We start from the raw sequence: 13,304 nt of genomic DNA on the forward strand, positions 1-13,304 counted from the left end.
GTCGGGATTTAGTCACTAGGAGAAGCTCAAGCACACTTGCACTTTCATGCACATTGCTTCCTTACCTGGATGATCAACTCTTGACTGAAGGACCGAAGGCCTCTTTCTGCAGGTTGCAAACAGCGCCCAGTGCCATGGGGCTCATCATTCTGCTACTGGGCGGGGCATCTACCGGAAAAAAATGACAACCATTAAGAGAACTGTGCTGACACCAAGTCCTAGAACAGTCTGTCTGAGTAGATAACCTTGGCGAATTACCTGTTTGTCCCCTTTAAAGTGGACTGAGCGTCCACGTCAGCACCTCAGGGGATTAAACAAACTGCTAAATGTGTGTGTAATAAACTAGATTGTCCCTACCCCTTCAATTTTGTCAACACATTTTTACACAAATTAACCTCCCTAAATTTGAACCGAAAAGAATAAATGTGCATTGAAAAAAGTTCATAAAGTTGGCCATGCAGCGTGCACAGCAGGAACTGACTTGCGCCTCAGCGCTTAAACATATTTGCTCATAATCTAGGGTGGGTGAAGTGTCAGGGGCCCATTTCAAAATGATGCTTGGGGGCGGGGGGCCTTTGCCTTACAGGTGGTAAAATAGTGAGAGGCACCCGTGGGGTGTTTAAATTATTTTTAAAAAGTCAAAAGAATGCAGCGAGGTGGTGAATAGCTGCACATTATCATGGGAAATGTAGCCAGCAAGGGGCTGAAACACTAAGGGAACGATTCCCAGGCGCATTTTATAATAGTGCGATTCCATTGGCGAACTCTGTGAATCAGGACCTAAATGTCACCTGAAAAACGATTAAATCGTTCTTTGATAGTATGGTGGTAATGTCATCGGGGGAAACCGGACTAAAATGACAAGACGGTGCTAAGAACGTTGCTGGAGACCGCAAGAGAGAGGTGCCGGCTTGAGGGCGGAGCAAAGGCAACCTGTGATGTATACACTGCACACGTTTAATATCCCAAATTAAAGGAGTGTATTTCTATGTTATGTTATACGCCTGCCAACATAGGGCAGGTGCTCGCGCCCCCCCCCCCCCTTGCCGGCACACAGTGCCCTGGTTCTATTGCAACTGAAAGGAGGCCAATGCAGAGGAGACATGTTTGTTGTCTGAGCACCTGCTCCCATGAAGATGGCGGCCACCGTGGGCCAAATACCAACAAGACTACGCTGCCTCCTGCAGCCCACGACTTTCCTCCACCAAGACCGCCTCTATGGAGTGGACAACCAGCTGATTGGACCAACTCAGCTTTATTGTTCCTGCCTCCTTGCGGGCAGAGTGTGCCAGCGTCCCCTACCCAAGGCCCCTACTTAAGGCCTAAAGCCTGTCTGGTGCCTGTCCGGGGCATGTCCGGCGTCCTGGCACCCTCAACTTCTACCCTCCCCCGCTCGTCTCTCCTGCACCTCCCACCACCTTCGTCATTCACTCAATGTGAAGTTGTGGAGCCGCATCCCAATACATGCAAGGTAAGGGTGGATGGTAACCATTCCTGCAAGTTCTACCGTCACTGACACCATACCGATATTTACCCCCTATGTCTCGATTCACCTGCACTGTTGCATCCTTCCTATTGAATGCTCCCCAGATCCCGATCAAATCCCCCCACCACACTGGCCTACAACCCAAACCTTTCACATACTTTCTGACTGCCCTCATATATCATTTCATTTTGCCATAAGTGTGCTCAAAGTTTCACTAGTCCGGTGACCAGTTTATGATATGATAGGATTGTTTATTTATAACGTGCTTAATACCCAGAGGTTTCTAAGCGCAGACCCAGGGATCAAACCTGTGGTGCTCCATGTTATCTTGTTTCCAAAACAAAGCGCGTTGCCCCTGAGCTATCCTCCCAAGACTAGTGCACCACTTTCTGTACTAATCCCCTTACAACATAATTATTGCACTGCTTACCGTTGTGACTATGTTTACCCCAGGCAATACTTTGACCTCAGTACCATCTGGTGTTGCCATCCCACGATGTAAGAATTCTATCATATTGCTGTCCTGCCTGTATCACCGTTCTTTCAATGGTCCCTCCTGTATGATATGACCTGTATGATATGACCTGTATGATATGTTACATCTTATTTATAGCCTCTTATTGCTTGACCTTTGCTGTCCCTCGTTCTTCTTCACTGTTGCCGCCGACCTTGTTCCTCTCCCTCAGCCTACGGCCTGCATCGTCATCGCATGATTGATGCAGCCCCCCAAACCATGAGGCGCAGCCTTCCTAATTATGCACCCACTTGACCTACCTATGTATACCTGATGTAGCCCTGTACCATGAGGCTCAGCTCTCCCAGTTTATGCACCTACTTAGTTTGCTCATCTATACCTGATGTAGCCCCCGTACCTTGAGGCGCGGCTCTCCCAGCTTATGCACCTGCTTGATTTGCCCATGTAAACCTGATGTGGCCCCATACCATTTAATGCACCTGCTTGATTTTCCCATGTATACCAGATGTAGCTCTGTACCATGAGGCATGGCTCTGCCAGTTTATGCACCTACTTAGTTTGCTCATCTATACCTTATGTAGCCCCAGTACCTTGAGGCACAGCTCTCCCATCTTATGCACCTGCTTGATTTGCCCGTGTAAACCTGATGTAGCCCCCTGCATCATGAGGCGTGCCTCTCCCAGTTTATGCACCTACTGGATTTGCCCATGTATACCTGATGTAGCCCCTTGCATCATGAGGCATGGCTCTCCCAGTTTATGCACCTACTGGATTTGCCCATGTATACCTGATGTAGCCCCCTGCATCATGAGGCGTGCCTCTCCCAGTTTATGCACCTACTGGATTTGCCCATGTATACCTGATGTAGCCCCTTGCATCATGAGGCATGGCTCTCCCAGTTTATGCACCTACTGGATTTGTCCATGTATATCTGATGTAGCCCCCTGCATCATGAGGCGTGCCTCTACCAGTTTATGCACCTACTGGATTTGCCCATGTATATCTGATGTAGCCCCTTGCATCATGAGGCATGGCTCTCCCAGTTTATGCACCTACTGGATTTGCCCATGTATATCTGATGTAGCCCCCTGCATCATGAGGCGTGCCTCTCCCAGTTTATGCACCTACTGGATTTGCCCATGTATACCTGATGCAGCCTCCTGCATCATGAGGCGTGGCTCTCCCAGTTTATGCACCTACTGGATTTGCCCATGTATATCTGATGTAGCCCCCTGCATCATGAGGCATGGCTCTCCCAGTTTATGCACCTACTGGATTTGCCCATGTATATCTGATGTAGCCCCCTGCATCATGAGGCATGGCTCTCCCAGTTTATGCACCTACTGGATTTGCCCATGTATACCTGATGCAGCCTCCTGCATCATGAGGCGTGGCTCTCCCAGTTTATGCACCTACTGGATTTGCCCATGTATATCTGATGTAGCCCCCTGCATCATGAGGCATGGCTCTCCCAGTTTATGCACCTACTGGATTTGCCCATGTATATCTGATGTAGCCCCCTGCATCATGAGGCATGGCTCTCCCAGTTTATGCACCTACTGGATTTGCCCATGTATATCTGATGTAGCCCCCTGCATCATGAGGCGTGCCTCTCCCAGTTTATGCACCTACTGGATTTGCCCATGTATACCTGATGCAGCCTCCTGCATCATGAGGCATGGCTCTCCCAGTTTATGCACCTACTGGATTTGCCCATGTATACCTGATGCAGCCTCCTGCATCATGAGGCGTGGCTCTCCCAGTTTATGCACCTACTGGATTTGCCCATGTATATCTGATGTAGCCCCCTGCATCATGAGGCATGGCTCTCCCAGTTTATGCACCTACTGGATTTGCCCATGTATATCTGATGTAGCCCCCTGCATCATGAGGCATGGCTCTCCCAGTTTATGCACCTACTGGATTTGCCCATGTATATCTGATGTAGCCCCCTGCATCATGAGGCATGGCTCTCCCAGTTTATGCACCTACTGGATTTGCCCATGTATATCTGATGTAGCCCCCTGCATCATGAGGCATGGCTCTCCCAGTTTATGCACCTACTAGATTCGCCCATGTACACCTGATGTGGCCCCCTGCACCATGAGGTGTGACTGTCCCACACCCACTTGTATATTGTAACCTTCACCTTTAAGTACTTTAACTTCGCACTTACTGTAACTACCGCCCTGATGCCTGAGGGTTGGGCGCGCTGCCATAAATGCACAAATAAATAAAAGGTTAAAATGCTCTGACGCTTTCCCTGTTCATAGTATCTCTCTCGGTTGTAGTACTTTCCCCATCCTTGGATTGATTTAAATCTGCAACCTCTTGTACAGGCTGCACATAGAATGCTGCGAGAAGTGTTCACACCTCAGGGCTGTCCCATTGCTCGATAAATGCGCACCCAAGCATATTGTTTGAGGAAAACAAACTGTGTGTTTAAAGAGGAGGTGTTAAGAGTCTTACGGCAGAGGGGCTGAGAGGTTCTCCAGGTGGGTAAGGTCTCTGGCTGCCCAGGCCACGTGCTGTGCAGGTGTCTGCACTCAATGCTTGCCATATAAGCAATACTAGTATATTCACAATCCCCTAAATCTCTCTTGCGGGCCAATTCATTATGAACCAGGTGATAAGAAGCTTTTCCCCTTCTTTCCAATCATGCATAACAACAGTGCTGTGCTTGGTTGGGGGGCAAACAGCCAGGATGCAGGCAAGGCACTCAAGTGGGCCAATCCAGGCCTTGTTTGCAGCTTTTGCAATCATTACGTCAAAACAGTCCACCATAGCTCAATGAATTAAATGTTTGTCGCACAATCAAACCTATTTCCCTTCATGAATTTATCTGCATAGTTTTCTATCCTGCCCGTCTTCAGATGGGAGGTGCCAGATCTTACGTACCAGACTGCTATATGTCTATGGAGACAGAAGATGTCGCTGTTCACCAGATAACCTGCCCCTATTGCTTCCCAAGCTTTAATATATAAAGCCCTAGGACTAAAGCTTATCTAGCAAAGCTGAGCAAGAACGTCTGCCAAGGACTGGATCAGAACCCGAAGCCTCTGATCAGGAGACTCGCTGCCACCACTGCAAACCCTTTCAACCACTACCCGCAGCCCGTCATGGCAAAGACCCTGTGAAACCAGCCTTACTGTGACAAGTCCACACAGACCATGAAGAAATCCAACCCACGACTACACACTCAACCAGAGAGGATGGAGTAATGAGGCTCAAGGCTCGGTATCCAATAATCACAGCTGATGCATAAAATTTGTCAGCAAGAACAAGAAAGAAGGCGGAGCTTATCCAGTCGCACCAGCTCGCTAATAGGTGACTGGGCACCGATGTGCTACCCATTATGAAGGAGTCAAGTCAACCCAGCGAAAACACTGATCGCACCCTCAGCTTCATTAAAGCAGCTGAAGATGTTCTCATGACCTGGGTGTATTAGGGAAACATGTTTTCACTTAGCTTACAGTATCCCGGGCACACATGCTATAAGGACCATGCAAGGCAGGGGCATTGTGTTTATCCCCAGCCCTGCATTCCCTAAAGTTATCTAGAGTGCTAGCACACAGAGCTGGGATCAGCACGCTATGGCTCGCCAGGAGTTCTGGACTGCAACCCGTCAGCTCTAGCCTGCATAGTCAATGGTGAGGGTCCATGGGAGTCATTGTGCAAAACGTCTGGAGAACCACAGGCTGAAGGACAAAAGGACAATCTCCTTCTCCTGCAGGATGAGTTATGGTTACACAAATGGTCCCATTTGAAATGGGGTGTAGAAGAACAGAGGTTTTCCCTATGAATTGCAATGCTCTGTCGCCCCTGGGTTAAAGAGGGAGGGAGGGGCGGGGCGAGAAGCCGAGTATGGGCAGAGGAAGGTGGCGATAAAAATTTGGACAATAAAATAGAAAAAAATGATACTCAAGATAACGCAATTCCCTGTGATTTTCCATCCCTTTTATGATTGCAATGCACATTGTGTATTATTTGAACACATTTCATTTAACAATAGTCCTATGTTGTTATTTAGTTATTCACATTTTTAAAGCGCACATCAGCCCAAGGGCATTGTATATTTACATATAATCGGTTCAAACGTTGTACATTTAAAAATGAGTTTCAATTCACTTCCCTGCCATTTGCCAAAGGCAGAACTTCACATTATGTTTTTGTTGTGATGAAATAGCTCAGCATGGCGGCTGGTGCTCACACTCAAAGACGCAGAAACACGAGTGTTAACCTCTGTGTAACCTCCTTTTCATGTTTCCCCAGGTTCTACATAGAAAGCATATCCTACCTGAAGGACAACGCCACGATAGAGCTCTTCTTCTTGAACGCCAAGTCTTGTATTTATAAGGTAAGTGAGTACTGAACTCCTCTGGCAGAGAATAATCTCACGGGGCGAGGCATAGACTGGCCATTTATTGCAGATCTTTGTATGGGTGTCGGAGTAAATTCAGGGGCTCTCCGCAGGCCGCGGCAACAATGAGCCCCGGTTTCCAGGGGATAATGTCAGTCTGAATGAAGATGCCGGCACGGGCGACGCTGAGCAGATAATCAAACAGAGCCCAGAGGTGCACACGCCTCCGCCATCTGAAGTTGCCTTGGAAATGGCATTGACTCCTGAATTTTAAGCAGCTTTGCCCCCTGCTAATAATGCAGGAAGCTGGTTTAACAAATATGGAAGGGGGTGCTGGCGGGGCCTTCTGGCATTATACTTGCATACTATTAAAGGGGCACTGGCAAACACGCACAGGTACAAAGTACGCTTTTTTCAGAACTTGTCGGAATCGGATATGAAACTGTGCTCCAGTTCCTTGAGATTTTCAGTATTCGCGATACCCCAGGGCAGCGCCGGCTCAAGGTGTGTTCAGGGGGTGCGGCTGCACAAGGGCGCCTCCCGCCCAGTGCAGCAAATAAAGGGCGCCCTGAGCTGGAGGTAAAGCCCTTGCCCCAGCTCAGTGTCATGTAAACTAAAGTATCTGTCTGGCCCATTGCCTATTAAAAAATCACGCCACGGGGTGTTCTTGATAGGCATTTTAGGCACACATTTTGGAGGTAACTGGGGCTGTGCGGGACTTGCATTTGTAAATGTCCCATCGCAGTTCTAACTGCCTATACATTCGTAAAAGTGGGCTGCTGATCACAGAGAAAGGTTTAACAAAAGTAATCGCCAGCCACTTTGTTTAGGTGCCAACCAAATATCTTTGAGTCCAAGAGGGGTCTCAGGCAGGGCTTAGTGAGGCCCGACGGGTTCCGTCAAAATGTTGGGGAGGTTGGGGTGAGGCCTGGTGTACTGAAAAATCTTGCACAGGGCGCTGGTAGACCTGGGGCCGGCACTGCTCCATGGCACTTGTCTGAATTTGCAAAATCTTCTCTGCTCTCTGTAGATAATTCCCCCAAACGTGAGATCTGCTTAACTGGTTGCCTTTAGGCGTACTTGCCAACATGGTCCTTCCCACGAGAGGCGCTTATCCAGTTCTGCTTTTTGCCTTGCATTCTGGTACTAGCGGTGAAGGTCTAATGGGGAAATCTAAGCTAAAAGCCCCAGAATGCAAAGACTGAAAAGCCCTTGGAGGTTGGAATCTGTTATGTTGACACGGATGCTTGAATGTTACGTGTTGCATCACTTCAGCTCTACTTTAGCAAATCAGTGTTCGGGCATGACCCCCTTTTCCCGTAGTGGGACGTCAGGGTGGGTGCTCACCAGGAAGTAATAGCAGGGGCAAGAAGGTGTGCCAGTCGCACACCTTGCAATGCTAGTGGTAAGAAGAGGGGTGTTGGTGGGGGATGGGAGTTGCAGGGGTGCCCCCCCACACTCCTGCTTCTCACACTATTCCTTTTACACTTCTTCTCTATCCCTCCAAAGTCTCTCACTCCTAAGTCTTGCCTCCAACCTTCGATGTTACCACTCCCTCTTCCACATTTCTGCTTCCTCCTCCAAACCACCACTCCCTCATCCACACTACACCTCACTCCTATGCAACACTGCCTCCCTCCTATGCGCTACTGCCTCCCTCCTATGCACTACCTCCCTCCTATGCACTACTGCCTCCCTCCTATGCACTACTTCCCTCCTATGCACTACCTCCCTCCTATGCACTACTGCCTCCCTCCTATGCGCTACTGCCTCCCTCCTATGCACTACTTCCCTCCTATGCACTACTTCCCTCCTATGCACTACCTCCCTCCTATGCACTACTGCCTCCCTCCTATGCACTACTGCCTCCCTCCTATGCACTACTGCCTCCCTCCTATGCACTACCTCCCTCCTATGCACTACTGCCTCCCTCCTATGCACTACTTCCCTCCTATGCACTACCTCCCTCCTATGCACTACTGCCTCCCTCCTATGCGCTACTGCCTCCCTCTTATGCACTACTTCCCTCCTATGCACTACTTCCCTCCTATGCACTACCTCCCTCCTATGCACTACTGCCTCCCTCCTATGCGCTACTGCCTCCCTCCTATGCACTACTTCCCTCCTATGCACTACTTCCCTCCTATGCACTACCTCCCTCCTATGCACTACTGCCTCCTTCCTATGCACTACTGCCTCCCTCCTATGCACTACTGCCTCCCTCCTATGCACTACCTCCCTCCTATGCACTACTGCCTCCCTCCTATGCACTACTTCCCTCCTATGCACTACCTCCCTCCTATGCACTACTGCCTCCCTCCTATGCGCTACTGCCTCCCTCCTATGCACTACTTCCCTCCTATGCACTACCTCCCTCCTATGCACTACCTCCCTCCTATGCACTACTGCCTCCCTCCTATGCACTACTGCCTCCCTCCTATGCACTACTGCATCCCTCATAGGCACTACTGCATCCCTCATAGGCACTACTGCCTCCCTCCTATGCACTACTGCCTCCCTCCTATGCGCTACTGCCTCCCTCCTATGCGCTACTGCCTCCCTCCTATGCACTACTTCCCTCCTATGCACTACCTCCCTCCTATGCACTACTGCCTCCCTCCTATGCGCTACTGCCTCCCTCCTATGCACTACTTCCCTCCTATGCACTACTGCCTCCCTCCTACGTGCTACTACTCTCCTATGCGCTACTACCTCCCATCTATGCACTACCTCCCATTTATGCACTACCTCCCACCTATGTGCTACTACCTGCCTCCTATGCGCTACTAACTCCACCTACATACCAACTCCCTCCTATGCACTATTGCCTCCCTCCTAAGCACTAATACCTCCCTCCTATGCACTACTACCTCCCTCCTATGCACTACTACCTCCCTCCTATGCGCTACCTCCCTCATATGCACTACTGCCTCCCTCCTACACACTACTACCTCCCTCACTCTACTTCCCTAAGTACTACTATCTCCCCCTATGCAATACCACCTCCCTCCTGAGCACTATTACCTCCTCCTATGAGCTACTGTCTCCCTCCTATGTGCTACTACCTCCCTCCTATGTGCTTATACCTCCCTCCTATGTGCTACTGCCTGCCTCCTATGCCCTGCTGCCTCCCTCTTACGCAGCGCTGTCTCCCTCCTATGCACTACTGCCTCCCTCCTACACACTACTACCTCCCTCACTCTACTTCCCTAAGTACTACTATCTCCCCCTATGCAATACCACCTCCCTCCTGAGCACTATTACCTCCTCCTATGAGCTACTGTCTCCCTCCTACACGCTGTCTCCCTCCTATGTGCTACTACCTCCCTCCTATGTGCTACTACCTCCCTCCTATGTGCTACTACCTCCCTCCTATGTGCTACTACCTCCCTCCTATGTGCTTATACCTCCCTCCTATGTGCTACTGCCTACCTCCTATGCCCTGCTGCCTCCCTCTTACGCAGCGCTGTCTCCCTCCTACGCACTACTGCCTCCACACTAGTACTACAACTGCACTCACCATCTTTCACTCACACACAAACACTTCCCAGTCACTCCTTACGCTGTCTCATCCAACCACATTGGTTACTCTTCCATGCACGCTCACAACCCAGCACCACTTGCACTCGCAAGCCAATGCCTCATCTGGTCCAAAAATCACCTCCACTGTCCACTCCACTTGCCGGTCTCTTGGTCTCCCACCTCCACCCCTTTTGACATCACCCGATCAACCCACAACTTTTTGGTTCCTGGCCGCTTTCTTGTCCCCCATTCCTGTCCTCTGATTGGCATTCTGTATAATCTGGCCATGTCTTCCCCGCTTGGAAGGCGTTACAAACACAGAAGACCTTAAATGGCAGGTTATGTCACGTCACGTTTCTCCTCTAGGGTGTGAGGGGGGAGGGTGAGGCACAGTGAGGCAGCAATGGCGGTACGCCTTGTATATTGCCCAAGTTTGTGTCAGGAGACCATTGGCTGGCTCCCGTTCAAGGTATGTATAGTCCCACTTGGGGTTTCTTCCACATGCTTAAGTCTCTGGTGATTTAGGGGCCCCTCTGGGAACCCCCCCTTTGGGCATCCCAGGGCCGGCATGCAATGTGCAGCACCAGTGTCTATTCCTCTTGCAGTGCCGGCAACGGAGTGTGTGTGCGCGCATGCTTGCAGCTGCAAGGACCGCATCTCTGGAGTTGTTCTTTCTCTCCGGAGTGTTCACAGGTCTGTGCATAGGGGCACTGTGATTCATCTCCCCTTGGCAAGTCCAGGGTACTGGCCTTGTCACAGTATCCTACCTCAGATAAGGGGTAGTGGGGGACTGAGCGGGTGCCCCCCATATTACAAGGCTTCAGAAAGATGATGCAATGAGGAAAACCATTGGGGCATGGTGAGTGGAGATGGGGTGGGAAGGTAGGCTTTATGGAAAAACATCTCTTGGGAATTCGTCCTGGATCTATTGCATAATTCCATCCACTGTTTGAGTGCTCCAAATGAAACGAGTCTCATGTTTGGGGTGAGCTCGTGCAGTAATGTATACAGCAACATATTTGTTGTGATTCTTTGGATTAATTGGTCAGCGTTAGTTGAGAGATTCCAATCCTAGGGTACAAGGAAAGTAAAGAAGACGGATACGAACGACTGGGGCTGATGCCCCTGTAGTGATAAGCGAATCCATCTTTACTTCCACATTCCAGAAAAAAAATGTTTTATATTGTTCAACTGTTGGGTCTCTGCTTAAGTAAATGGTGTATAGCAAAGCTCCTGGAGGGATTCTACAAATGGGTATTATTTTCTTGAATTTGTATTTCTCTAAACCCACGTTTGGTCATACCCATCCCACTTGGGGTGGCTACAGCAAAATTAAAGCAGGCTAATTTGGATACAGTTTTCCACTTCTGTAATGGCACTGTGCTAAGCAACCAAAACTATACCTCAATGGTGGCACCAAATGAGGTGTGCAAAATGCCTGGGCTTGCTTGTGGTATTGTGTAATGGCAACGTGGGTCTTCAGATTCTGTAATAACATGGCATACTGAAAGACAATGGTCTGTAAGGTTGACCACAGCAATGCCAGAGGTGATGATTAATTCAAAACCTTCCAGCAATCAACCTTCAATTTCACAAACATCGGGCGTGTGTACTGGTAACCAAACCTAATCCGGTCATCCACGGGCCCAACGAGTCCTGTTCATATGGGGGCCTGGTGGACTCTCCCAGTTAGCAATAATGTATTTCAACGAATGGGGAGGCGGGGGGGGGGGGCAATTGCAAGACATTCTTCTTAAAATCCACACAAGCTCTTTCGCAAACCAGAATTCATTCTTCGTAACCTATAAGAGTTCACATATAACAGAGCCTGAAGCCACCACCTTACTGCTGCACACATCATACCCTTTGAGAGAGCTGTGTCCATGTTGAGGTTCAGGTATTTTTTTGAGGTTGTTTTGCTAAAGAGGCATTTTGAACTTCTGGCAAACAATTGCGTGAAATTCAAGGCGCTACATATCGCTCGCTGGACATTCACCCACCTATCAAAGTTGTTTCTCTGTGCAGGTGGAATCTTACTTCGACCAAATCCATGCATGGTCCAAGAGGTGTAGACAGGGTCGGGCCTGAGTGGGCAAGACCCACCCGCAATCTCGAGGCAACATCTAGATTCAAGCGTCCGCAAGAGGCAATGTCAGAAGCGGCTGTGCTAGGCAGTGCGTCTTGACGTTGCACACTGTGTAGGGTCCTCTACTCTACTCTCACAGCGACGGAGCAGTGAGTGTTCGGCGAGCGCAGCGTGCTCTCCCGCAAGGTGTGCAGGATCATTGTGGCGGCTGCGGTGGTGGCAGCTCGGTACGGCAGAACGGCACCGGGAGCTCAGCGTCTCATTCACTCTGGAGTCCTTTGGAGCCTCACAGTTCCCGACCTCTAGTGTGCTTTTAGTGTCCTTTGATGGTAGTGGCGGCTCACGGCTCGTAGTAACAACAGCGCATCTGCTTGGTGTTTAGCCGGCTCTGCACATGAAACGTGGTTAAGAGGTTTGCTCTCCTCATTGCCTCGTAGCTTTTTCTGGTGTATTTCTTGGTGATTGTACCTCGGTCCTTTTGTCCGCGCATTTACCTCTTAAATCAGCCAGCCATGCCAGTTACAAGATTACAGTCTTTGCTAAGCATGGACATGGACACAGTTCGCTCACTAGAGGTGGGCCTGGTCTCCACTCCGCAGCCTTCTAGTGACCAAAGGAGTGCGGGGGCAGGGAGGCGGGGGAGTGCAGTCCTGTTGGCACACTCTTCACCCTCACCTTTGATGGATTACCAAGGGCGAGGCAGTTGTCTTTCGGAGGTCGACAGATGCTTCAGAAGGAACAGCGTCTCTTATCTGAGCTTCTGTGCAACAACAAAAATCTTAATAGTGAAATTAAGAATGGGTATAGAGCCATGACATCTCTTTCACCCCTTTCTTCTCCTGAACTGCCCCACTTCTCCGGACTGCCCCACATATCTGTGCCTTTGGGGGGGGGGACAGCAGAGAGATAAACGCCAGAAAGTCTCAGTTGAGGGATGGACACCCTTAAGGCCCCCTTTTTACTGGTCCGCCTATAAAGTTCAGTTGCTGCAGGACCTTGTGGCATCCTTAACCTTGAGGACCTCCATTCCTGAGCTACAGCAGTTGGTCAGAAACTCTCAGAGTTTCCGTCGTCTACCCTGCAGAAACCTTCAAATCCAGATGCTAATAGGATCAAAAGGTCACTTGGCTAGCCTGGATTTCACCAGGGAACTCAAACTAACCTCTCTGACTCTACCCATCTGGTTCTGGCCTTACAGAAGAAAGAAGTTGCTCTGGCTTCTAGCCCCGGGGTTGAAGCCCCATTAGAGGTCTCCTCACCTCCGTGGCACCATTGGCCCCCATACGCCACAGGGATCCACGTTTTAAAAAAACGGCAATGGCGAACATTACGGACCCCACCTTAAGGAGCTTTGTACTGGACCCTAAAAAAGTTA

General features: G+C 49.8%; 1 protein-coding gene across 9 annotated transcripts in view; it reads left to right on the forward strand.

Annotated features, from left to right (window-relative positions):
- Positions 1–13,304, forward strand: part of FRMD4A (FERM domain containing 4A) — an 897,536-nt gene that overhangs the window by 630,550 nt on the left and 253,682 nt on the right. For all 9 annotated transcript variants that reach the window (XM_069627926.1, XM_069627924.1, XM_069627927.1 and 6 more), the window contains exon 5: positions 6,234–6,318. In XM_069627926.1, the coding sequence (XP_069484027.1) occupies positions 6,234–6,318 (85 nt within the window). The remainder of the gene's footprint in view (positions 1–6,233; positions 6,319–13,304) is intronic.

Source organism: Ambystoma mexicanum, chromosome 12 (assembly GCF_040938575.1).
Source record: "Ambystoma mexicanum isolate Mex_15411 chromosome 12, UKY_AmexF1_1, whole genome shotgun sequence".
In the NCBI taxonomy this organism is placed as follows: Eukaryota; Metazoa; Chordata; class Amphibia; order Caudata; family Ambystomatidae; genus Ambystoma; species Ambystoma mexicanum.